The following is a 27,164-nucleotide window of genomic DNA, read 5'->3' on the forward strand; positions in this document are numbered from 1 at the left end:
TACTCACCAAAGTAGAATATAGAACATTTTCTTTATAAATGGTGTTATGCAAGTGAGCTAGATGTTCCCCGAGACCATGGTCCCCACAGCCCTCAACCCAGTAATTCGGTCCCTCGTGGGGTTTGGATGTGTCTATGGAGCTACCATGACCTTGCTGTGTACAAGTTGTGCTGGCTTCCCGAGTATTGCGTGTTTTGTACTCTGTTATTTTCTTAATGTTATGTCAGAAGTAAAATTATTAAGAAAATACTTTGTAAATATTATTTATTTGCAATTCATTTTGTATTTAATCTCTTTTAGATTTTGTTTTTAAATGTATTTACTCTTAAATACAAACGTAAGTTCACATAAATGCATAGAAGAGATTATTTCATATGTGTGATACTTTTTTCCTTCTCTTGTCATGTTTTTCCGTCCTTCTTATTTAAACCATCTTCACTCATAGCATATATGGTTTAATTTTGTAAATTTCATGAAGAGATTTCATTCTTTTCTAAAATTTGAACCCTGTTGTAAACATTTTTTTTTTTCCTATTTTGATTTGCTTATTCAAAAATTCCGCTTGGACATCTCACTGATATAACTAACTCTATTTATATTCTTTAATAGGAACATAATATCCTATCTTATGTCTGTTGTTATTGTTAGGTGCCTTCAAGTTGGTTCTCACTCTTAGCAACTCTGTTTATAATAGAACGAAACACTGCCCAATCCTGTGCCATCCTCTCAATGGCTGCTGTATTTGAGCCCATTGTTGCAACCACGGTGTCAGTCCATCTTGTCGAAGTCTCCCTCTTTTTTGCTGAGCCTCTGCTTTACCAAGCATGCTATCTTTCTCCAGAGATTGGTCCCTCCTGATGGCATATCCAAAGTAATTGAGATGGAGTCTCCCATCCTTGCTTCTAAGGAGCATCTGGCTGTACTTCCTTGAAGACAAATTTGTTCCTTCTTCTGGCAGTCCATGGTGTATTTAGTATTCTCCAGCAACATCACAGTTTGAATCAATTCTGCTTCAGTCTTCCTTTTTCATTGTCCAACTTTTGAAAATACCATGGCTTTGGTCAGGCACATCTTAGTCATCAAAGTGACATTTTTGCTTATTTACACTTAAAAGATGTCTTTTTTTTAGCAGATTTTCCCCATGCCTTACACTGTTTGCAATACATACTCTGCTTCCATGGGCATTAATTGTTGATCCAAAAAGGATGAAATCCTTGACAACTTCAGGTTCTTCTCCATTTATCATGGTGTTGTTTACTGGTCCAATTGTAAGGATTTTCATTTTCTTTATGTTCAGATGTAATCCATACTGAAGGATGTATTCTTTTACCTTTCTCGGTAAGTGCTTCAACTCGTCTTATCTTTCAGCAAGCAAGGTTGTGTCATCTTCATATTGCAGGTTGTTAATGAATCTTTCACCAACCCTAATGCCATGTTCATCTTCATATAGGCCAGTTTCTAGGATTATTTGTTCAGAGTATAGATTGAATAAGTATAGAATACAACCCTGCCACCACCTGTTCCAATTTTAAATCACCCAGTATTCCCTTGTTCTGTTAGAACAACTGCCTCTTAATCCGTGTACAAGTTCCATATGACTACAATTAAGTATTCTGGAATTTCCATTCTTTGTAATATTAACCATAATTTGTTATGGTCCACACAGTCGAATGGCTTCACATCGTCTGTAAAACACAGGTAAATGTCTTTCTAGTATTCTCTGCTTTCTGCCAAGATCCATCTGACATCAACAGTGATATCTCTTGTTCTATGTCCTCTCCTGAATCCAGCTTGATACTTTTGGTAGTTCCCTGTCAATGTACTACTGCAGCTGTTTTTGAATTATCTTTAGCAAAATTGTGCTAGCATGTGATATTAATGATATCGTTCTGTAATTTCTGCATTCTTTTTGATCGCCTTTCTTTGGAATGGGCATGAATATGAATCTCTTCTATTTAGTTGGCCAGGTAACTGTCTTCCAAGTTTCTCGACATAGACGAAGGAACATTTCCAGCATTGTTGAAGCGTGTCAATTGGTATTCCATCAATTCCAGGAGCCATGATTTGCACCAGTGCCTTCAGTGTGGCTTATATGTCGTCCTTCAGTACCAGCGGTTTTTAATCATATATTACCTCCTGAAGTGTTTTTTGGTACAGTGACTATGTATTCCTTCCATCTTCTTTTGATGCTTTCTGCGTCATTCAATTTTTTGCCCATAGACTCCTTCCATATTGCAACCCCAGGCTTGAATTTTCTTTGTTATCCTTAGAATTTATAAATTTCCCCGGGATAAGATGAGGTGCTATTTCCTAATTAATTTGACTGATATTTTTAGCTGCTTTTGGTTTGAAATCTTTCTTCCACTCAAAGAATTGTCTACTGCTTTTTTAAAAAATTTCTCCTTTTTGTTATTTTCTTGTAAAATAATTGCTATCACACAGACACACACAGTGCTTTTCTGCCCTGTTTTAAGAACTATTATGGGTATGTTACTGGGTTGCACAAGCAGTTAAGTGCTCGACTACTAGCCAAAAAGTTGGGTGTTTGAACATACCTAAAGTCTGCTTGGAAGACAGGTCTGGCGATTTGCTTCCGAAAGGTCACAGCCTTAAAAACCCTACAGAGCAGTTCTACTCTGCACACACGGCGTTGCCATGAGCCAGAATGGACTCAACGTCACCTAAACAACAACAGCATGTGTATATACGTGTAGATAGATGCTAGGTGAATATACAGTTGGAAGTATATATAAAATGTAAGTATAATATTCATATATATTAAATATAGAAACTGAAGCTCAGAACTGTGGAGTAATTTACCCATGGTTAAAAAGTTATTAAATGGAGGAACTAGGACTGGAATTCCAGCGTTCTTCTCTACAGACTGGGTTTGTTATTACTTTAAATATATACAGAAATAGGTAAATATATATACATATCTCATAGGTATACGTGTGTGATTTTCTGTACCTATTCTTCATGCCTTAAATCTTATCTTTCGTCATTTTATTTTTTTAATAGTTTTTCTCTAGGTTACAGGTAAAGATTTTGAAATTCTCTACTGGCATACAAAATCCATTTTATTGTAGTATCCATTTGGAATTTTGGTGCCTGCATTGCATTTTAAAAATATTTGGCAATTATGTTTTCAGTTTCAAGTGGCTTTCTTATACGTTTTACCCTTTTTTGATGCATATCATATTCCCTTACTATAAAGATGAAAAAGAGATATTAAAATACTTCCTCAGGCTTCCTTTAATACCTTTTTCCCGTAGGAGAAGAGTCTCCTGGATAATGCAGTTATTTTAGTGTGGTCATAAATATTAAATACTATTTGTCTTTTCCTTGTAGAAAGATGGGGGAAAAGAGTCTACATTTGTTTATAATTGTAATTTAGGGAGTGAATTTTATTAGACATCAGTAGTTCTCTCCTGAAAACATTACAGATTACTGAAATGACAACTGCAATGCCTGAATTTTCATTATTTTCTTTTGCCACGTTAGGTGGTTATTAACTTATTAGGAGGAGGTGAAAGCTACATCTGAAGGTGATATGGCTGGAAACTTGCATTGGATACACTGTTTCTTTTTTTTCCTCTTGAAGGAATAATTATCTTGTTTCATCACCAGTGCAGGGTCCCACTCATTAGTCAGTAGGAAAGTGCCTCCAATTGACAGTGCAAAAACGTAAACTAGACTAGAACACTGCGCAGCACCCACGTTAGGGAATACTGGCACCCTGCGAACTTCTCAACGTTGTGCAGCTCCTTCCAGTCAGCCTCATGGCCCCTTCTTGCTTTAAACCCCTCTTGCTGTAAGCTGGGCAACATTAGAGCTGAGTTCCACTGAGAGCCCTGCCTACTCATTTTCAGATGGGCTTTTTCCTTTGCCTGTGCATTACTCATTTGTTGAATAAATAGATTTTTAAGTGCCTCCCTTATCCCATTTACTCTTTTTAGTTCCAACTCTCAATCTCTCTTTAATCAGTTTAGTGGAAATTCCATAAAATGTTGGCATAGGAATGGAACTTATGCCCGGATTCCAGTACAGATATAAATTTCCTCCTATTTATAGTTATTTATGCATTTCAGCAGGAATGATAAATCGATGGGGAATTAAATATATGGATTTCTATCATCAGTCTTGGTAAAAAGTTATTGATTATTATGCTTTGAGGAATATTGGATTCAATATACAAATATTATATAACATGCATAGGTCAAAAGTAACAATTGAACCTTGGAAGAAAAGATGCGTTTCCATTTGCTCCATAAAGCTTTTCCGATAATCTTATCTTTTTAAATCCCCATGGCCCTTCTTAGCTGTTTTCACACTTATAGTTGGCCTATATTAATTTTTTTTATTTATATGTGAGGGAGCATACATGCATGTGTGTGTGTGTGTGTGTGTGTGTGTGTGTATGCGTGTGTGAAAATGGGAGAACTTTTTGGACACCAACTGAAAGGACAACCCTCATACCAGCCACCCCCTCCATAACACTCCTTCTTTGTTGGGTTCAGTAATTCATTGGAACAGTCACAGAGAACTCATGGAAACAACATAACTGCAGTAACAATTTTAGTAACGGAGAAGATATAAACAGAAATGAAGATATGCAAAGGGTGAGGTTTAGGAGTGGTCACAGCCTGGGACCTCAGTGTCTAAAAGGAGACCCACTTACTTCTCAAATGGGACCTGTTTACCCTTCCCAAAAACCCGTGTTTGTTCTCACCCATCAGGAAAGGTTCAAACAGGAAACTCAATGACTTGGCATGCTTGGCTGTTGGTCGTTCCTCTGACCTCTTAGTGGAGGTTTGGTCTTTACGTTCTGCTACCACTGTCTGGGTCTGCTCATTGCCTCCACTTCTTCTGGTGCCGTCGCAGTTGCAGGTTTACTCAGTCTGGAAGGGTCATAGCACAGGTTCCTGGTATCCAAGTACGTACTCCCCTCCTGACTCTTTGTCTCTTGGTCGATCAGGAAGCCCCATCTGAGCCTCCTGAGTTCTAGGGTTTTTATCAGTCACTGGTGGGCCCTGCAGCCAATCTGTTTAAAGGTCAACTACTGGGTGGGTTTAGAACCAGGACCAAAAGATCAAATTGCTTTTTTTAATTAGTAGAATGATTTGATACCATGCAGTGTGTGTGTGTGTATATGTGTGTGTGTCTGTGTGTCTCTGTCTGTGTAGCCTGGTTCTACAAATAGATGGTAATCTGGATAATTGGGACTGTGTCCTTTTTTTAAATCTTCCACAGTTTCTAATATAGATACAATGAATTAATCGGTATCCATTAGATATTCATTTATTCATGAACTTTGTGTTGATAACATTTAGATTGTTTAGCATTATAGGGGTACCAACAAGTGGAGGGACACGTCATAGCATCTACAGTAGATTTCTTTTGCAAGTTGTGTGGTGTCGTTGGTGAACATATATACTTGGAAACGCAAATGTTTTTCTCTACCAATACATATGGAAATGTTAAACTACGTACTTTGATCAGTAACTGTATTTTCCTCGTCTAAAAATCATGTCCTTTGATATTGTATTGACACAAATACATAAATAACCTTGTAAATTTTCCTAAATATATTAGACATTAAGAAGTTACCATTGTTTGAATATAAAGACACCCCATAATCTACAGAACTCATTAAAACATTTTTGCTTCTTTTTTCCAGGCTTTAGTTTTATCTAGTGTTTCTCGAAAAAAGTTTTCCACTGGAGAAATTATTAATTTGATGTCAGGAGATACCCAGCAGCTCGTGGACTTGGCAGCAAATCTCAATCTTCTGTGGTCAGCGCCTTTTCAAATCCTGATGGTCGTATCATTACTCTGGCAAGAACTGGGTCCAGCAGTGTTAGCAGGGGTTGCAGTCCTTGTGTTTGTCATACCAATAAATGCTTTAGTTGCTACTAGAGTAAAAAAGCTGAAGGTAAGTAAGAAAATGATTGCTTCATGTTGCATGTATCAACCAGAAGTTGAGTTTTCTGACTTGAATTGGCAGTAACCATCTAGCTAGTTCTGTATATAGGGAAAATAGAGGTTATAAATGGAAACAAGCCAATTTTATCATTCCTTTGCTTTTTCAGCCAATATTAATTGTGTACCTCTCTGGGCCAGTCACTGTGTCAGGCACACAAAATACAACATTAAGGAGAGCTGACACATTCCTGATCTCATGGGGCTAGTGGGAGAGACAGACACCAAGAAAATAGATAGATATATAACATAATGCCTACTGGTAATATATATATGCATGTGTGTGGGAAAATAAATTAGGATAAGGGAATAGCATAAAAAAAGTTACCATTTTCCATGCTGTTGTTGTTAGGTGCTGTCGGGTCAGTTCCAGCTCATAGGGACCCTGTGTACAGCAGAACGAAGCACTCACTGCCCAGTCCTGCACGATCCTCACAATCATTGTTATGCTTGAGCCCATTTTTGCAGCCACTGTGTCAATCCATCTCCTTGGGGGGGTATGCTTGGTTGTTAGAAGAGCGGGGAGGAGGCTAGTGGGTTAATGTGAGCAAGGAGTGACTGCATGCTGCAAGTGAACAGGAAATGTTTAATGGAACTAATTTTAATTATCTTCTTTTACATTCAGTGAATCATTCATTGTACTATCAATATATAGTAAGTGGCATCCCACCATGCGTTAGACAGTGTGCACTGTGCTAGGCTATAGGAATGAAGAAACAGAGCATAGTTCGCTAGCCTGAAGGAAATCACACTGTAGCGGGGGAGACAGATGGTGCCTCAGGTTAAATTCACATTCACAGGAGCAGATGTCTTACTTAGAAAACATATTTTATTATTTTAAATGAATCAAAGGTGAGCAGTGTCTATGTACTGATTTGGAAGTGTGTCAATCATGTATTAGAGGAAAATGCAAATTAAGTGCCTACATAACCATAAAACCAATTACATCAACCATCACCAATATCCCTTGCCAGATTTTCATCCCCATAAACAAAAACTCCATGCTAGCACATGAAAATACGTTGAACTGGCAGATGTCATATTGTATACACTTTTGAGCCAGTAACCGGTTACCATCTAGCTGATTCCAACTCATGGTGACCCCATGTGTTTCCGAGTAGAACTGCTCTCTATAGGATTTTCAATGGCTGTGATCTTTCAGAAGTAGGAAATGTCAGGCCTTTCTTCTGAGGCACTTTTAGGTGGATTTGACCTGTGAACCCCATTCATTTGTAGCTGAGCACGTTACCATTTCACCATCCAGGGACGTGTGTGTGTGTATATACAGACATACACACATACGTATAGAAAATCATGAGTCTTGTTTTAAAAATTTTAATATACCTGTGCAGATGTATATGATAAAGAGATAGATAAAAATATATAGATATAAATATTAGTGTATTTATATCAGCATAGAAATAATCTGGAGATAAAGTACCAGTCTGTTAAGAGTAGTTATCTGTAGAAGTGGAAATAGATGGATGGAGGACGTATTTTTCACTTCTTATTTAATACATTTATACCTTCTTTCATATGCTTCTGAATTATTAAAATAATTACCCAAAGATAACTAGTCTTGAAGGATGAAACCTGGAATATAGCATATAATTATGAAGTAGAAGTATTTAAGATGTATTAAAGCATGATAAACAAACCTGTTTTATAATCATAGATTATTGCTTTTGTTTGTTTATAATCATAGATGATTGCTTTTAAACTAATTTAAAAAAATTGTAGATCTTTAATAAAGCCATTTAAAATCATGCTATTAGGAACGGAAATCCATTTTTTAGAACCTTATTCCGGAGTCCTGAGCCTTCACAGAGACTGCAGTGTTATACGCAAATATACTAAACAGAAAACACGCCTGTAAAGATTACAAACAATGTAACATGTATTAATTTACAAGTGAGTTCTTTATAAGTTATAAAAATACATATTATTACTTATAACATAAAAATGGCAAAGGTATCAGAGGAAACCTTTAAGATGCAATATTCAAACAATGATAAATATAAAATATTATAATTACTAAATATTTAAATAAATGTGCAGTGCTGTTGTTAGCTGCTGTTCAGGCAGTTATGACTCATGGTGAACCCATGTATGCAGAACAGAACGGCTCCAGAGGGTTCTCAAGGTTGTGATCTTTCAGAAACAGGCCATTAGGCCTGTCTCCTGAGGCAAATATACAATAATTACATTAAAAAAAAAAAAAAAAAAAACTGTTAATGTCAAGTCGATTCCGACTCATAGCGACCCTATAGGACAGAGTGGAAGGAACTGCCCTATAGGGTTTCCAAGAAGCGGCTTCGTATTCGTGAAAAGAAAAACATCCAGTATTGAAAAATATACATTTTAATTACTCCAATTTCCAACGTACTGGTAACATCGAGATAATATGCTTATAATTCAGTGAACTTAACTTGTTTTCTGTTATACCTCTATTGTGGAATTAAATGTAAATTTGTTCTTAGAAATTCTTAGAAATATATCCCATTTTAATAGAATGTGGGTGTATATTATTTATTCAGTTTTAAACAAGTCACATTTAAATAAATATATTTTCTGCTGTTTTAGAAAGTATACATTTTGCTTTTATTCTACTGCTGCATACATTTAAGTTTTTTTAATATCTATTTACAACTATTTTCTAAAATTATCAACAGAATAATATTGTGTGAATACTGAAAGAGGGTTTTCCTTAATTAAATATTATATTAAAATGTAGGAAATAGACTGTTGTTTAAAAGAATGTGTGCCCATATAAGTAAAAGTACTACCAATTTTACTCATATATGCTTTTATTTTCTTTCCATTAAATAGAAAAGTCAAATGAAGAACAAAGATAAACAGATAAAACTACTCAATGAAATCTTACATGGAATTAAGGTAATATAAAAGGCATATGGCTTTGATTTAAGTATTTAGAGCATGGCAATAAATTAGTCAATAAATGATTTTTTTACTGTTCTCAGTAAAAAAAAAAAAAATTTTTTTTTTCTCAAAATATTTACGTGTTTGTGTGTGTGTGTGTTAATCTCAAAAGTATAATTGTTGGGGAGGGATTTCAGGTGCATAGAATTCTTTCTGTTAAAATATCATTTACATGCAAAACCAGATACAGTGCAGGTATTTTGTTTCTCAACCAACAACTGAACAGAAATATCCCAAAAGCCACAGCATATTACTTATGGTAAAAGGATGTCAGATGGTGAGAGTAGTAGTATCAGCGTCAGAACCTGTCTAGCTTCATGGGGGTTAATGAGAGTCACTATCAGAACAAAGCTGATTCCTGTAAGGTAGAGGTCAAACACACCTCTGTCTCCAATCTTTTTGCCAATTTTGATACCAGCCACCTCTCCCATGGCACTCTTTCCTTTTCTTCTGGGTTTGCTAATCCCTTGCAATGGCCATGCAGAACTCACAGACCATATTTACAGTTAACTGGTTTATTAAGGAGCAGGGTACAACTCAGGATTAGGATCAACAGACTACAGGTCAGGTACATGTAGGCAAAGTCTCCCTTCTTCAGCGTAGGATAGCTCTCGGTTCCTCTTGGCAATGCAGGCCTCCTCTCAGGCCCCACCCCAGGACAGGCTCCTCTTGCCCCCTACCCCCAGGACAGGCTCCTTGGGTCCCTCAGGACAGGCTCTTATGTGTCCCTTCAGGACAGGCTCCTTTTGGCCCTGCCATCTGTCACCGCTGGCTCTGCTGCTGGGCTCCTTCTGGGCCTTTCGCCCCCAGCTCTGCTACTGGGCCCCTTTCGTACCCTTGCACTGTGTTACAGCTCTTTTAGGAGGTTCCTTGTTTCTTCTCTGTGCTTCTTCTCTCTTCTTTCTTCCTTCTGCTTCTCTTCCTGCTTCTTTCTGTCTTTAAAACTTATGTGGGGTTGGCTGCTTATACACACAACTCCTTGTCAATTTCAATCCATGGCCCTTCCCAGCAGGGGCCACAAACTGGCCAATCCCTTCTTGGTAGGTCATAGACACTTCATTTGCATAGTAGGCTATGTGCACTGTCCATAGTCACTTCAATTACATGGTTTATTTAACCAATCCCCGTGAGGTGCAGACTAATCATGAGGCAGGCTACAGCCTAGGACCAGACAAAAATATCAAACTACCATTTGTTTATAGCTTACCCAGGAAATGTCAATCAGCCTGGGCAAAATAACAAACCCTCTGGGGTGGAAAACTAGCGCAAAGGTAACTAATTCCTCAGGGTTGAGGAGAAAAATGTCTCAAGCTCTCTTTCCAAAGACCAAGGCAGAAGGCCACATCAAGTAACTCATTTTACCACAAAGGGTTTATGTGGAAGAGATGGGATGAAGCAGGCAAGAGTGGCAATAACATTGTCAGTGTGAAACCAGATTTATATGAGGGAAACGATCGGATGTCATTCAGGTTGTTTTTTGTGGCACAGAAATAAAATGATCATACAAATGCTATTTTACAAAAGGGGTATGTTGCAAAATATGTGTTCCCTAGTAAAGCTACTCCACCCACATCACTAGTATAATTTCTGTAAATGAAAATGAAACTTCATGAACTTTTATATACACATACACCTACTCCTCACTTATTAACTGTCTCGTTATCCGACATTGCGCATTTACGACAATAGTAAAAAAAATCTGAGTATTTTGGGCATTAACAATGTACATCTAGCAGTAACAAATGCTGAGGTATGAAGCAAGAGTAGTGCTGGTTGTGATGGTTAAGATTATGTGTCAATTTGTCTGGGCCATGACTCTCAGCGGTTTGGCAGTTGTGTAATGATGTAATCTGGCAGTTGTGTAACGATGCAATTTGACAGCTATGTAATGATGTAATTTGGCAGATATGTAATGATGTAGTCATCCTCCATTTTGTGATCTGTTGTGCTCATCATCCATTTTTGCATAATACCAATTTTCATATGATGACCTGATCTTTGGAACCTAATGATGTCAATAAGGAGTGGGTGTATATATAATTCCAAATCCTATTGCACCTTTATTACACCTCATCATAATTATCTAAGGGACAAAATTTGCACATGAAATTTTCTTCTGGCACTGATGGTTTGCATAGGAAATTTCCTCAGTGTGATGCCTCTTATTATATACGTAGAATTTACCAATTTTATGTACATTTTAGAATCAATACATGCTTCGCATTGTGCTGCATAGAACTTTTACTGAGTTGTAAAGTACTGTCTTAGTCTGAGTTCTCTAGAGGAGCAAAACTGGTGAGAGATATATATATATATGTATGTATGTATGTGTGTGTATGTAGGTATGTTGTTAGGTGCCGTTGCATTGGTTCCAACCCATTGCGACCCTACGTACAACAGAATGAAACACTGCCCAGTCCTGTGCCATGCCCACAATCGTTGTTATGCTTGAGCTCGTTGTTGCAGCCACTGTGCCAGTCCATCTTGTTGAGGGTCTTCCTCTTTTTTGATGACCTTCTACTTTACCAAGCATGATGTCCTTCCCCAGGGACTGATCTCTCCTGACAACATGTTCAAAGTATTTCAGATATATTCTCACCATCCTTGCTTCTAAGGAACATTCTGGTTGTACTTCTACCAAGACAGATTTGTTCATTCCTTTGGCAGTCCGAGGTCTATTCGGTATTCTTTGCCAACACTACAATTCAAAGGCGTTAATTCTTCTTCAATCTTCCTTATTCGTTGTCCAGCTTTCACATGCATATGAGGTGACTGAAAGCATCATGGCTTGGGTCAGGCACACCTTAGTCCTCAAAGCAACATCTTTGCTTTTCAACACTTTGAAGAGATCTTTTGCAGCAGATTTGCCCAGTGCAATAAATCTTTTGATTTCTTGACTGCTTTTTCCCTGCATGTTGATTGTGGATCCAAATGAAATGAAATCCTTGACAACCTCAATCTTTTCTCTTTTTATCATGATGTTGCTTATTGGTCTATTTGTGAGGATTTTTTTTTTTCTTTATGTTGAGGTGTATTCCATAGTGAGAGCTGTGGTCTTTGGTCTTCATCAGTAAGTGCTTCAAGTTTTCTTCATTTTCAGCAAGCAAGGTTGTGTTATCTACATAACACAGGTTGTTAATGAGTCTTCCTCCAATCCTGAAGCCCCATTCTTCTTCCTATAGTCCAGCTTCTCGGATTATTTGCTCAGCATACAGATTGAATAGGTGTGGTGAAATGATACAACCCTGATGCATGCTTTTCCTGACTTTAAACCATGCAATATTCCCTTGTTCTATTCGAATGACTGCCTCTTGGTCTATGTACAGGTTCCTCATGAGCACAATTAAGTGTTTTGGAATTCTCATTTTTCAAAATGTTATCCATAATTTATTATGATCCACACAGTCAAATGCTTTAGCATAGTTAATAAAACACAGGTAAACATCCTTCTGGCATTCCCTGCTTTTAGCCAGGATCCATCTGACATCAGCAATGATATCCCTGGTTCCACACCCTCTCCTAAATCACCTTGAATTTCTGGGAGTTCCCTGTGGATATACTGCTGCAGCAGCTTTTGAACGATCTTCATCAAAATTTTGCTTACGTGTAATGTTAATGATATTGTTCAGCAATTTCCGCATTTGGTTGGATCACCTTTCTTGGGAATAGCATAAATATGGATCTCTTCCAGCCAATTGGCCAGGTAGCTGTCTTCCAAATTTCTTGGCATAGACGAGTGAGCACTTCCTACACTGAATCTGTTTGTTGAAACATTTCAGTTGGTATTCCAATAATTCCTGGAACCTTGGTTTTTAGCAAGGCCTTCAGTGCGGCTTGGACTTCTTCCTTCAGTACCATCAGTTCCTGACTGTATGCTCCCTCCTGAAATGGTTGAATGTTGACCAATTCTTTTTGGTATAGTGAGTCTGGTGTATTCCTTCCATCTTCATTTGGTGCTTTCTGTGTCATTTAATATTTTTCCCGTAGAATCCTTTAGTATCCCAACTTGAGGCTTGATTTTTTTCTTCAGTTCTTTCAGCTTGAGAAATACTGATATACATATATAAATAGCGAAATTTATCTTATTTTAAGGAAATGACTCACACTGTTGTGGGGCCTGACAAGTCCCAAATCCATAGGTCAGGTGGTGGCCTGAAGACCTCCGCTGGCTTTGAATGCGCTTTTGCCAGAACATCCATTTATGTCCTGGAGGCAGGACACATCCCCAGAGAAATGCTCCCTTCAACTAATTGGCTTATCCTATCAGATCACATCGTGGACGATGATCACATTATATCACATTATGGAAGAGCAACCAGTCTGGTGTCTGCCAAACCGCTGGTAGTCATAGCCTAACCAGGTTGACACATAGCATTAACCATCACGGTACTGAAGTGAAACAAGTAGTAGCATTAAAGATGCTTTGAAAGGGACAGATACACACTTATTTGCCTGAACTTAAGAATGATCTTAAGTAAATCTTTTAGAATTTAACTCAGTCATTTTATAAGATCACATGCCCCAAATTAATATGATTTGAATGCATTTTGCAGCTTTTAGTGGGTTGATTCATGATCCCTGCATCCAAACAAATGTAGTAATGTGTGTTTATAGGTTTTCAATATTGATATACTCAAAAGAAAATGTGTGTTATCAGTAGAACAAGGACTGCATAGGTGAAATAAGAGAACTGAGCAAAGTGCAGGATTTGAAATAGCAGTCCTAGCAGACAGTGGGCTAGAATCTTGGCAGAGGTCCATATAACAATCAGTTGGGATAGTTTAAAGGCATGGGCATTCAGCTTCCTTGGGGTCTGGTAACATGTACCATAAAACCTCTCTATATCTTCTGTATGTCACATGCTGTGCTAATAGCTTTACAGCTTTCTTCATGTAATTCTTAATAAACACAAGAAAAAGATTTCTCACCCCTATTTTATGAAAAAAGGAAGAAAAACATCTGAGCAATTACAAAACAAAAAACCACTGCCACTGAGTCCATTCTGACTCATAGCAACCCTATAGGGCAGAGTAGAACTGCCCCATAGAGTTTCTGAGGAGTGCCTGGTGGATTCGAACTGTGGGCCTCTTGGCTAGTGGCCATAGCACTTAACCACTACGCCACCAGGGTTTTCTGAGCAATTACAGTCACGTCTAAGTTCACAGTGCCAGTCAGAAACAGAGCTGGAATTTGATTGTAGGTATATCTCAGTCTGAAATGTGTGCAGTGAACAAGTATATGATTCTGCTTCTCATACCTGTGATCCTAGAAAATAGTTGGCAGTTTCAAAACACCAGTCACCTCTCAGAGGATGGTTTGAAATCCTAAGACATCAGTCTTCAAGAAATGGGATCAGGGAGAGTAGCTTCCCATCCCATTGCCATCAAGTCAGTTCTGACTCATAGTGACCCTATAGGGCAGGGTAGAACTGCCTCATAGGTTTTCAATGCTGTAAATCTTTATTGAAGCAGACTGCCACACTTTTCTCCCATGGAGCAGCTGGTGGGTTCAAACTCCCTACCTTTTGGTTAGCAGCTGAGCAGTTTAATCACTGCGTCACTACTTCTCCTAGAGAGGAGCTTAGCTACTAAGTAATGGAAAGTCAACAGAAGTGAGAGTTGGACCAGAGGGAGAGTGACAGGACTGAGTTAGTCAGAAACCGGCATGGAGCTTGTAGCTAGAACGGATTTGTTTCCAAAGTCTGGCTCAGGAATAAGCTATTGGTGAGTAAAGGGGATGTAAGACTAAGTGATCAACCCCCGCAAGAAATATACATACAAAAAACACAACTCCAGGAGATATTTTGACTTTGTTGAAAACAGGAATAATTTACTTTTGTTTATGAGCCTACCAATTATATATATATGTGTGTATGTATATATGTATACACACACACTCAAACACATGCATATGTGTATATATATGTATGTATGTGTGCATATTTTGATTTCTTGTATGATTTTGATTACCAAGTAATTATCATCTGACTCCTTTACAGATCCTCAAATTTTATGCCTGGGAACCCGCCTATAAAAAGAAGATTAATGAAATTCGAGAGCAGGAATTAGAAGTTCAAAAATCTGCTGGGTATCTGGGGGTATTTTCTATGCTGACGTTAACTTGCATTCCATTCTTGGTGAGTTTCTATAATATTTCCTATTTTGATGTTCAAATTGGATTCACAGACTTATCTCCCAGTTACCTGGAATTAAAGTATCCAGTGTGAACTCCTCTGTGTTTGAAGCAAAATTCTCAAGAGATACAGTCATTCATTCATATTGATTAGAGGACACAAGTTTTGAAGAAAAGAAAAACATTATCTGTGTTTTCATTGGTCAGTATTTTTTTAATACAATATTTTACTTTATGAATTTCTCATGGATTGAATATATGCCTTCCCAACTCTTAAAAAATATAACCTACATTTTAAAGTTTCATTGAGCTCTAAAATTTCTTGCTTTTAACATGGAACCAAAGCCACACTCTATGGAGAAGAGAAAGGAAGTGACTTCTATTGAATGTTTCTATTGTGTACTGAGCAAGTTATAGATATATTGCTTTATTTTATTCTCATAATGATAAGGTATTGCTTTTCTTCACAAAGTGAAATATTTTGAAGCAAAGTGATATGAACTGAGGTAATCCTCCTTCTATCCCTCCATGTAAGCAGTGGAAATCCCATGTTATTTAAACTAAAGTATAAATTCCCTTGAGGGTACGAAGCAATGGGTGAAAATCAAGGACTAAACATACCACATATAACTGGAGCATCAGTTTTAATCAAAGTTACCACTCCAGTTGGTTGGGGGGAAGGGGGGAAGTTCTATATTTCTCCCGTTTTGATAATTTAGAATAATATTTTTTATTTAAACCAACATGCTGGAGTTATGGAAGTGAAAGAAGTGTTTAAATTTGGAATACTTTGGTAGAAGGGTCTAGAAAGCATTGCTTAAGTCAGTACTGTATACATGATAAGCAGTCGGTACATTCTCATGCATAAATTAACTCTTCCACCTTATCCAAATACAATTTATAAAAACAAATATAAATTTTGCTAGCCATGGTTTATTTGCACTTTATTTCGTTTTATGAAACAATACAAAATTAATATAATTTTATGTAAAAACTTCCCTGTTTTGAAAAAAGAATAATTGGTATTCATTTTAAATGGAAATTATCACTCTAGTTACAGTATGGAGGAAACCCTGGTGGCGTAGTGGTTACTAGCTATAGCTATTCACCAAATGTCGGCAGTTTGAATCCACCAGGTACTCCTTGGAAACCCTGTGGGGCAGTTCTGCTCTGTACTGTAAGGTCACTATGAGTCAAAATCAACTGTGTGGCAGTGGGTTTGGTTTTTGGGAAGAGTATGGGATGTCTTAAAGAAGGAAACTGTACCCTCATTTCCAAGATGTCATTGTCTAAGAAGTATGATTGTATAATCTGTACTGAACATATGTTTTCTATTCTTCAGCAAAAGTGCTGAATTTCAGTAAAACAAAAAAGGGGGATGTTAAAATTCCCTTCCCTAATTTTTGGGTCTGTGCCTCATAATGTTGTTCATGGTGAATATTTGAAGAAAATGACATCTCTCTATTTTTTAGGTGTCCCTGGCCACCTTTGGAGTCTATTTCTTATTGGATGAAGAAAATATTTTAACAGCTGCTAAAGTGTTCACATCTCTGTCTTTGTTTAATATTTTGAGGATTCCTTTGTTTGATTTACCAATGGTGATTTCAGCTGTGATCCAGGTATATCCAGGGTACCCTTAAACCAAGAATCATTCCTTTACTGAAATCTGTGGTTTCGTGGACGTTTTATTTCTGTCTTGTTTTCTTTATGTTATTTCTTTTTTTTGTTTGTTTTTGTCTGCTTAACACCACATTTTAGATTAGTTTCCATGAACCAGTAAATAATAGAGGAAATTATACAGTGGAAGGAATCATATCTTTCTTACCTGTATTTTTCTCTATCAAAACGACTTTAAGCATTTGAAGATAGTTAACCATGGGGCCATCAGGGCTCCATTGTTTTCTTAGTTGATTTTACTTAGCTTTTAAAAGCTTCTTCTTCTTTAAAAGCTGGCACTGGACGCTATGGAGCACTGATGGAGCAGTAATTAAGAGCTTGCCTGCTAACCAAAAGGTCAGCAGTTTGACTCCACCAGCCACTCCTGGGAAACCTGAAACCCTGGGGGGCAGTTCTCCTCTGTCCTATAGGGCCGCTATGAGCCAGAATTGGCTCCACAGCAATGGGTTTGGTTTCGGTTGGACACTAAGTTATGGCATCAAAGGACTCATTTTGTTTTTAAATTGAAAATTTATAATTAGGAGCTTGGTATAAAACTATCTGACATTTACCCAGGGGATAAATAAGCAGGGAGAAAAGTGCACTGATGATACCAGTCTGCCACCAAACCAGATACCTGGTTAACCCTGCCTTTAGTTGTTATCTCCTTTTTATTCCTGGAGGCTATTTAGATACTGCAATGAGTAGAAGGCTGCTAAAACTGCAAGGAAATCCAAAGAAGTGAGTTCTCGGTTTCCTTTGCCCAGAGATTTAGTCAGTCAAGTATTTCTGGATGGCAGGTTTGAGTTGTGTGGTCATGCCCATTGAGTCCTTTTCTTCAAGTGTGGGTTCATAAACAAAAGTGAATCTTTGCTTATTGAAACCAGTTATTTGATCTAAGAACTTTGCCTTTTAATTTTTTTTCATTATTTGAATAAAGAGAGACAGATGAATAGTAAATACAATTAAACCGTTTGTGTTGCGTAATAACTTTCTCAACTTATTTTACATATACTCACCAGCAGAGGGCAAAGAAGTACCATTGATATGATGCTTTTAACACTTGTTTTCATACTCACTTCTCTTTAAGACATTGTCAATACTTAGAGTAAGTTTTGCTCTTAATGTAAGGATCTAGCTGAGGTATGGTATCTCACAGTGTTCTCCAACCACTAGTTGCTGCACTCACTAAATAAATAAGGAGAACAATAGTCCAAAAAAAAAAAAAGAAAAGAAAAAGAACCAGTCCTGCGAACTGATATGATGCACCTGGTGAACAGAACCTCAGTCCAGTGCCATCTTACTGATTAACAATAGGAATCTTCTAACCCTCCCCCCAAAAATCTGTTGCCATGGAGTCGATTCTGACTCATAGTGACCCTATAGAAATCTCCTAGCACAATATAAATAAAAATGTCCTGGAAATATTCAGTAGGTTAGTTTCAGGAAAAAAAAAAAAATGTTATTTTAGTCATCCTATTTGTAGCTAAACATTTGTGTAGTTATTTTACTAAAATTACATAGTATTATTGCCCAAACTGAGATTTTGTTTATTATCAGAGGCAAGATTCATTCAACAATTTTGAGATTACTTTTAAAATTAATATTTTTATAATTATTTATTGAGCAGCTGTTACATTCTTTCTAGAATTATGAGGAGAAATTTTTATTCCTTCTAATGTCTCCCTGTGTAGATGACATTTCTTCTGATTTCCTTTTCGAAAGTTCTTGGTCTTTAGAAATGAATTTATTTAGAACATTAAAATAATACAAAGTAGTCTTGTGGAATATTTGTATTAACAGCTTCAATTTGCATCAAAATTTTAATCACGCCGTTAATCACCATAAATACTTTTAGTTTAAGTTCTTCGTCAACCCAAGTTAAAGTCCGTCTGTGTTTATTTTGATAGACAAGGATATCATTGGGTCGTTTGGAGAACTTTCTCAACACTGAGGAGCTGCTTCAGAGTATTGAAACAAACTACAGAGGAGGTCAGCAGTCCCTCTTTGCACTCAATATTCACTGGACTCCTGGGTAATTGGTTCTAAAATGCGTCGCTGTGTTTGTTTTTCTTCCTAGATCATGCCATTGGATTTACAAATGCTTCTTTTTCCTGGGATAAAACAGGGGTTCCAGTACTAAAAGAGTAAGTCATAGTTTGGGAAAATTTAACGTACTTTTTTTTTTGCTTTGGATTCTATAAAGTTCTACATATTTTAGAAGTTGAATATATTGAAATTAAAAAGTTGTTTTTTTTTTTTTAACTTCTCACTGTACCGTTCATTTTTCACGGTTGTTTTTTTCTTCTTTTATCTATTCATTTCCTTTTTTCCCTGCAGCCTGAACATAAAGGTCCCAGAAGGTGCTTTAGTGGCTGTTGTAGGGCAAGTTGGGTCTGGAAAATCATCTGTGCTTTCTGCCATCCTGGGGGAAATGGAGAAACTCACGGGAGTAGTCCAAAGAAAGGTAAAGCCAACAATAAATTCTTCCCACATCTCCTGGTGTCATCGGCTGCATCCAGGACATCATGAATGTCGTTAAGGATTTAGCAAATTGAATTGAAGATGCCAGTTTTTAATGGGCATTTCTGGTTTGTAACGAACAATTTGATTTCCATAGAAATTGATTCACTATGGATGGATTAGTAATAGCATTCTGTTTTCCAAATACTTCAACAAATCATTTATGAATGCTTATGGTAATTGTTTGATGATATTAACTGAATTGCAACCAATTACACAGAAACAGATGTGATTTATAATGTAATTTGATTAGGTTTCTAATTGTTATTCACTGCAGGATTCCTTCAGTAATTATGGTCATTTCATCTCTAAGAAGTTATATAGCATTCACGAGTAGGATCTTTGACCTAAAAGAACCCTCAAAAATATTAATATTTATAGCTTACCTTTCACATTCAGCCTTTGGACATTAGGGGAGCCTACTCCCAACCATTTGTTCTATTTTTAAAGATCTATTTTTTTTTTTATAGGAATAAGGGAAAGCCTGGTGGCGTAGTGGTTAAGTGCTATGGCTGCTAACCAAAGGGTCGGCAGTTCAAATCCTCCAGGCACTCCTTGGAAACTCTATGGGGCAGTTCTGCTCTATCCTATAGGGTCGCTATGAGTCAGAATCGACTCGATGGCACTGGGTTTGGTTTTGGGTATAGGAATAAGAAGTCAACAAGTTTTGAACCAGCTGTTTCTTTGTTGAAACTTTAGACTAGTCAGTAAGTTTTTCATTAGACCCAGCTAACCCTGGGTGGTGCGAACTGTTACTTCCTTGGCTGCTAAATGAAAGCTTAGAGGTTTGAGTAGGCCTGGCAATCTACTTCTGAAAAATCACCTATTGAAAACCCTGTGGAGCACAGTTCTACTCTGACATACATGGGGGTCACCGTGAGTCAGAGTCAACTTGATGGCAGCTGCTTTAGCTAACTCTGAGGTAAACACCAACCCAATCCCTCCTTCCTGTCTCTGACAAGACAGAGAAGCTCTAAGTATCTGAGACCAGTTCCTTCACCTTTAGTCTTTCTTTTTTTTCTTCTCTAAGAAAATCAGCTCTAACTCCTTTTATTTTTCCTTGTATCGCAATAATACTTTCCTTGTATCGTATCTCTCCTGATTCCAGGCCTCTAATGATTTATTTTTATTATTCCTCTCCCTCAGCATTATTATTATGCACTTTAGGATCAAATGTGATTGCTAGAGCTTTTTTTGGATAAAATTATACTTTTTAACCTTAATTACACTATCTTTATATCCTGATGTTCTTCATTATAATTGCAATCAGTCGTTTCTCTGTAGTTCAAGACGACTTTAGCTTTTCTTAGACCAGTGAGTGTCCTTTACAAAAATAAAAAGTGTCATATTAGTGGTATTTTCATTTAGCCTATTCATCTATTTTCACCAAGCAATTACTGCCTAACACTTAGTTACCAAGGAAATGAACACGAATAAGATGTACCCCTACGTTTATGGAGTACATGTGTAGTGAGGGAGATACTAAGAAAAGTTTTGACAAATGTTTAAAACAGGTATTAAAAAAAATGAAACAAAGTATAAAAAACAAATTCTGCTTAAGGAAGTTGAGAAGAGAATCAGAGAGGAGGTAGCCTTTTATTTGATCTTGAAAGATAATTAGGAGTTGATAAAGATAAAAACTGTATCAATTCGAGGTTTTGCCTAATGCATTAATAATAGTGATGAACTCAGAAGCCTGGGTTGTGGACTGAATAAGATAATGTACAAAGACCTAGCCTGGTTCCTGGCAGAGAACACGCTCCCTATGAATATTTATGGTTATCGTTATCTTCAGTATGATTGTTCAGGCTCTCATGGTTAGATTTAAAGATTATTTCTGATACCTTTGAGTGATTGTAATTAAGAAAGTGCTCATGGTGATGAAAGAAATACTAACAATGCCACTGCTGATGGTAAAGCAGGGAGAACACTTTGTTTATATTAAATTATAGGTATAGAAGACAGAAGCAGCTATGATCTATCTGTATAATTGGCCACTTTGGCCTTCAGGAAGGTCACTTATGTGCATCAGGGGCAGGATTTGAGGTACCGCACTCCGAATTACTGCCCAAACCACATTTATCCTGAATTTATAATTGTCATCCTAATTATTTCTAGCTGGAGTAATAATAACCATAAAAATGACATGACCAATTTAACATTTAGAGTTAACACAGGGCTTTTGTCTATATCTTTCCATTTCTTCATAATTTCAGATGAACATTCTTTTGAGGCTTGTATCACAATGGTCAAACTCTAAGACAGCCTTGTCCTCCTGCACCCATTCTCTCTAAGCTTTCTTTCTAAGACCTCCTATTCTCCCTAAGTGCTCTCTCCATTCTTCTTAGTATCAAAGGCTCACACCAGGCAAGGCCCATGCAGAGCGTTTGGAATTCAGTGTTCTTTGATGGCATATCAGAAATTTGGAGGCCGTTTTTTCAATTAGCAAAACTTCTATTGTAGTTTCATTATGGACAATGAAACAAACAAAAACATGTTTTCATTCGTATGTGAAGGGCAGCTAAGAATGATTATAAAAGAAGGACAAATATACATCTCTGAAAAACTGATGGATTGTTACTCAACCCCTATACCAATAAATTGAGTCCATACCTCCCAATATAGTATTTAGTTTCTGCCTTATATTTTATGACATTTTTCCATGTTCTTTTCTCCTGTGTTCTTTGTCCTCTGTTCTCTTTAACTCGCCTAATATGCAGGAGGTATTCAAAATATCTGTCGCCCATGGGATGATTTAATACATTATTCTAATCAAAGGTTATTCACTTCACAAGGCAATTCAAGAGCGATTACTTCTGTGTTCAAGATCAGGTCAGATCAGAATTATATCGTTTTTGTTCAAAGGATATTATATGTCTTACATACTCAACAAAGAAGAAGTAAAAGTTAATCTTTGATTTTTAAAGTAGTTGGTAGAGATCAAAAGGCTCTTGGTTAAACACACGTCTACCGCAGAAAACACTTTAGGCATTTAAAGTAGAGTGTGCAGTAGTCAAAATATTTCAAAATCGATGTTTGGGTAGAGTCCATGGGCAGTTTGAAAGGTAAGCATCTAGTTCACATACTCAATATGGGTAGGTTTCTTTTCAAGAAAAGAATGGCTAGTTAAGAGGATATTTTCTGCAGCAGACTGTCAGATTTTTAGGAATCATTTTAAGCCATAAAATCATCAAAAATAAAATTGGGAGCAGTGATAATGTGGAAGAGAAGGATATGTGCCACCCTTATCTCCTTCCTTAAAGGCTTTTATTCTATTTCCCGGCTGCAGGAAATACAGCAGCTTCCTCAGGGTTGGCCTCAACTGCAGAGAGCTCCCTTAAAGGTCAAGCTGGTTCAGCCAGGAAAACTTTGAAACTCCATGGGCGGTAGTCCTTCACAGCTCTCTCTCTCTCTCTGTCTCTCTGTCTCCCTCTCTCTCGGCCAAAGCTTTGTTGGGTCTGGATTACAGTGTGACTTCTTCCTCTACGGAATCCTCCTTACTCGTTTTCCTCCATAGGGCTTGGTCCCAAGTAAACGTCTTACACTCCAAACTCTAACATCTGCTTCTCGAGAATCCAGAGATAATTTTGATAGAAACTATGGGGAAATACACAAGAGATATAAAGTAACTCATTTGAGGGGAACTGTAAATAAAAATATGTAAGATCATATTAAAACAAGATATCATGTGCTATATTATTGACACTGAAGAAATAACTTACTGTTTAAAAATTTTTATTTTAAAGTTAAAGGAGGCAAAACCATAGGCTAAGTATCTTCCTTTAGTGTGCTGCATGCAACCTTTTCTTTTCTCTTGATACAGTATTTTTTTGCTTCTTTCTGTTTTAGGGCTCCGTGGCTTATGTTTCCCAGCAGGCCTGGATTCAGAATTGCATTTTGCAAGAAAACATTCTCTTTGGCTCTGTCATGCAGAAGCCATTTTATGAGCGAGTCTTGGAAGCCTGTGCCCTCATTCCAGATTTGGAGCAGTTACCAAATGGAGATCAAACGGAGATTGGAGAAAGAGTGAGGAAAAGATATTTTGTCACATACAGAAAGGAAATGTCACTCAGCTGTGCTAATAAAATGTTTATAGCCTTTTTGCTGATATCTTGAAGAGCTAGGCAACTATAATTTTAGAAAAAAAATTCATTGTAGAATTCCTGTGAAACAGATGGCACAATATTAAGGTCAAATAATTTTTTATAACTGGCTGTCTGGAAAACAGATGAAAGATTAGTAGGAAATTCTGTTAATATTCACATCAGTGAATAAAAGCCTACCAATTGGATTGCATCACATTTTATTCTAGTTGCTGGCACAATGCTTTTCACTTCCTAATGAGTGGATCATAGTTGTCTTTTTCCTGCATCTTTGTGCACCAAGCTAAGCCTGCAAGAGTAGCAAGTGGGCTTGGGTACCAGTTCCCATGGTGGCACTGAAGGCTAGGCTCTAAACAGGCTCTTTGAGGATGCTGTCGTTCATGCTTATTTCATGTTTGCTTATTCCTATTTAAGGAGAATGTGTTTCCCAATCATCTTCTTCTTTATTCTGTATTATTCTCATTTTTGTAATGAGTATTCATTACTCTGAGCAGTGGTTTGGAGAAAAAAAAAAAATTGTGAGCTGAAGTGTGACCCCTGAGGGATTATCCCCAACCCACAACAAAAATCTCCATTAATTGAATATGAATGCAAAAGCAGGCTCTGCCTACCATTCATGTGTGTTATGAAGATGAATAATCTTTACTGAGTGCTTTGAATTTCTGAAACGAGAGTTAGCATACCGTTGTGAGGCATTTTTATTCTTAGCTTCTTTTTGTAGTTGTTATATAAAATGAGAAATAAAATATATTATGTAACAGAATCATAAACAAACAAAAACTAAATCCTTTGCTGTTGAGTTGATACCAACTCATAGCAACCCTGTGAGACAGAGTGGAACTACCCCACAGCAACCCTGTGAGACAGAGTGGAACTACCCCATACGGTTTCCAGGGAGCAGCTGGTAGATTTGAACTGCCAACCTTTTGGTTAGCAGCCAAGCTGTTAACCACCGGGCCACCAGGGCTCCATTATATAAAATGGGAAATCAAGTATATTATATAACAAAATTATAGAAGGTGAAAATATTTAAAGACTAGGATGAATCATAATTCATCCTTTAAGTAGAATTCCATCAGCTTCATTCATAATTTGTTATTTTACAGATACATTTTCTCAAAAGTATTAAATAGAATGAATGTCTTTCCAACAGCTGTTTTGTCTGCCCGCCTCCCCGCCTGCCGCCCCAGGATATTCAGTCACCTACACAAAATAGTGCTAGTTAAAATCATGCAGAAATGTGACTTCTTAAAAGTTGTGAAGGCATTTTGATCATTATGCTGATAAAACACAATCTTTACTAATACAAAATATCTAGTTGTATGTACCTATTAAGAATTTAAAAAGGAAAGAAAAATCCAAAATAGGAAGTGTAGATTTAATATAAGCTAACTATTGGCATGAAATGCTATTGCCATTTATAATTTCTGCTTTTCATAACTAAATTTCCCACATTCTGATGATGACCTTTAAAATAAATGTGCACTTGAATATCTCAGAAGGAGTCTTACAGTTGTTTATGAGACAACCAAGATAACAAACGTAGCATTTCCCTTACTTTTACTCAACTTTTCCTTTGACATTCTTCAGTTGACCACATACATTTATGAATTTATTATGTGCCTATATTCTGCTATGGAGTACACAATAGGGAACCTTCATGGGATTTACATTCTAGTGGACCTCTGTTGATGATTGCTAATTAGTTGTCTTAATATCTAAAAAATATTACAGCCTAGCAAACCCTATGGGGCAGCTTTACTCTGTTACATGGGGTCACTATGAGTTGGAATCAACAGCACCTAACAACAACAACCTTTGGGTTGAAAGGGAGAATATGGGTTCCCATGCAGAGCAGGCAGCTTCTGCCCAGTTATGACTGGGCAAGTTTAGTGTGGCTGGCAGGGCCACGGTCACTTGAGGGCAGCATTGGGAGAATGGCTGAAAAGGCAAGTCAGTACCGGAATATAAGTGTCTTAGATTTATACTCAGGGATTTGTCATTGCCTGTGGGTGATTGGGAGCCCTGGTGGTACAGTGGTTAAAAGCTTGGCTGCTAACCAAAAGGTTGGCAGTTAGGATCCACCAGCTGCTCCTTGGAAACCTTGCAAGGCAGGTCTACTTTGTCCCGTAGGGTCTCTTTATGAATCAGAATTAACTCGATGGCAATCGGTTTGGTTTGGTTTTGGCTGGGTGATTGGAGATGAAAGATGTGGATTTCTGAGGTTTTTAACCAAGGTGGTAACATAGGATAAGTGATGACAAGGTAGAATATGGATCAGAGAGAGGAGGGATTGGGTGATAATGACTAATTGATTGTGTATGTACTCAGTGTTGGATTTGTGCTAAATGTTTTACACTCATTATTTAATGTTCCCAATAAACCCATGAGTTTGGGGACATTATAATCCTTTTTCTCAGATTAGGAAACAGAGTTTTAGAGACGTTAAGTAACTCTTAAACAAGGACACGCAGTGAGTAACTGCTGAAAAACGGGATTCAAATACCACTCTCGCAGTGGTGGACTCCTGAGCTCTTAATCACATCCTTTTGCAGTGCAGCAGGCTTGGTGAAGGATTGAAGGAGGGGAATGAGGAAGCCTGAGGGGTGAAAAATTACTTGGTAGTTAGTGAACAAAAGAGAAAGACCTTGGGGAAGAAAATTATCGTAAACTTAATGAGTTTGAGATGTTTAAGAGAAGTCTAGAAGGCTAAATACAAAGAGACTATACAAATATGGTTCTAGCACGACTTAAACCCTTGATGGCTCAGCCTCTTCATTTGTAAAATGGGAATGATAATGATACTTATTTTATTGCCTTCTTGTGAGGGTTAAAAGAGTTAATACATGTAAAGCATTTAAAACCATTCTTGGCACATAGTTAGCACTCAATACATATTAACCTGTACATTACTATCTAAAGATAAGTGACACTTGATGTTGTAGAAATTGATTATATCCCGCAGAGAGAATGAAGAGAAAACAATTCAGGGAGGAAACTTAGAGGATATTAACATTTGAGGAACTAAGGAAAAAGAATCAGAGAAGACAACTGAGAAAGAACATGGTTTTGGGAATCTTCAGTCCACAGTAAAAGTGTAAGGAAATGTTCCAGTGAGTCAGCAAATGAAGAAAAGAACCAAGAAAAATGTTGTTATAGAATCAAGCAACAAAAGCTTGATTGAGGGCCAAAAGCTTGATTGAGGGCCATGGCCAGTAGCCCAGAGAGGAACACCCTTTTCCATCTTATCCCATTCCCTTGGTAAACCTACTGGCCTTTCAAACGTTTATGATGCCTTTCATGTCATATTATCCACAATTTCCTCTACCCTTTCTAAGAATGAATTGATTTCTTTCTGGGTTTTTATAGGCACTCAGACATGCATACACATATGTGTGTGTGTGTGTGTGCATGTGTGTGTGTATCCCTGGTTGGTGCAAATGGTTAAGCACTTAGCAGCTAACGAAAAGGCTAGCAGTTTGAGTCCACACAGACTCACCGTGGAAGAAAGCCCTGGTGATTTTCTTCTGAAAGCATCAACCCTGGGAAACCCTATGGAACACAATTCTACTGGGACACGCATAGGGTCACCAGGAGTCAAAATTGACCCAATGGCAACTGGTTTTGTATACACACACACACACCTTATTTTTATGCAACTAATGCACACCTTCTATGTTTGTTTTCCAACTGTGACCCCCTCCCCGCCGGTATTTTTGTAAATACGGTGTGGTAATTTTTTTACAGCAACATATAAAAAAAAATTGGCGTGACGGCGCTTATGAAAATACCGTAAGGGGAAGACACGGTGGACAAACAAACATAGCA

At 37.4% G+C, this 27,164-nt stretch overlaps 1 protein-coding gene across 6 annotated transcripts in view; it reads left to right on the forward strand.

Moving 5' to 3' along the window:
* The window catches only part of LOC100658108 (ATP-binding cassette sub-family C member 2-like), a 110,897-nt gene that overhangs the window by 31,836 nt on the left and 51,897 nt on the right, over positions 1-27,164 (forward strand). For all 6 annotated transcript variants that reach the window (XM_064273098.1, XM_064273101.1, XM_064273097.1 and 3 more), the window contains 8 exons: positions 5,681-5,935; positions 8,812-8,877; positions 14,921-15,058; positions 16,527-16,673; positions 18,621-18,702; positions 18,791-18,857; positions 19,051-19,177; positions 23,083-23,259. In XM_064273098.1, coding sequence (XP_064129168.1) covers positions 5,681-5,935; positions 8,812-8,877; positions 14,921-15,058; positions 16,527-16,673; positions 18,621-18,702; positions 18,791-18,857; positions 19,051-19,177; positions 23,083-23,259 — 1,059 coding nt within the window. The remainder of the gene's footprint in view (positions 1-5,680; positions 5,936-8,811; positions 8,878-14,920; positions 15,059-16,526; positions 16,674-18,620; positions 18,703-18,790; positions 18,858-19,050; positions 19,178-23,082; positions 23,260-27,164) is intronic.

This window comes from Loxodonta africana, chromosome 20 (assembly GCF_030014295.1).
Source record: "Loxodonta africana isolate mLoxAfr1 chromosome 20, mLoxAfr1.hap2, whole genome shotgun sequence".
Classification (NCBI taxonomy): Eukaryota; Metazoa; Chordata; class Mammalia; order Proboscidea; family Elephantidae; genus Loxodonta; species Loxodonta africana.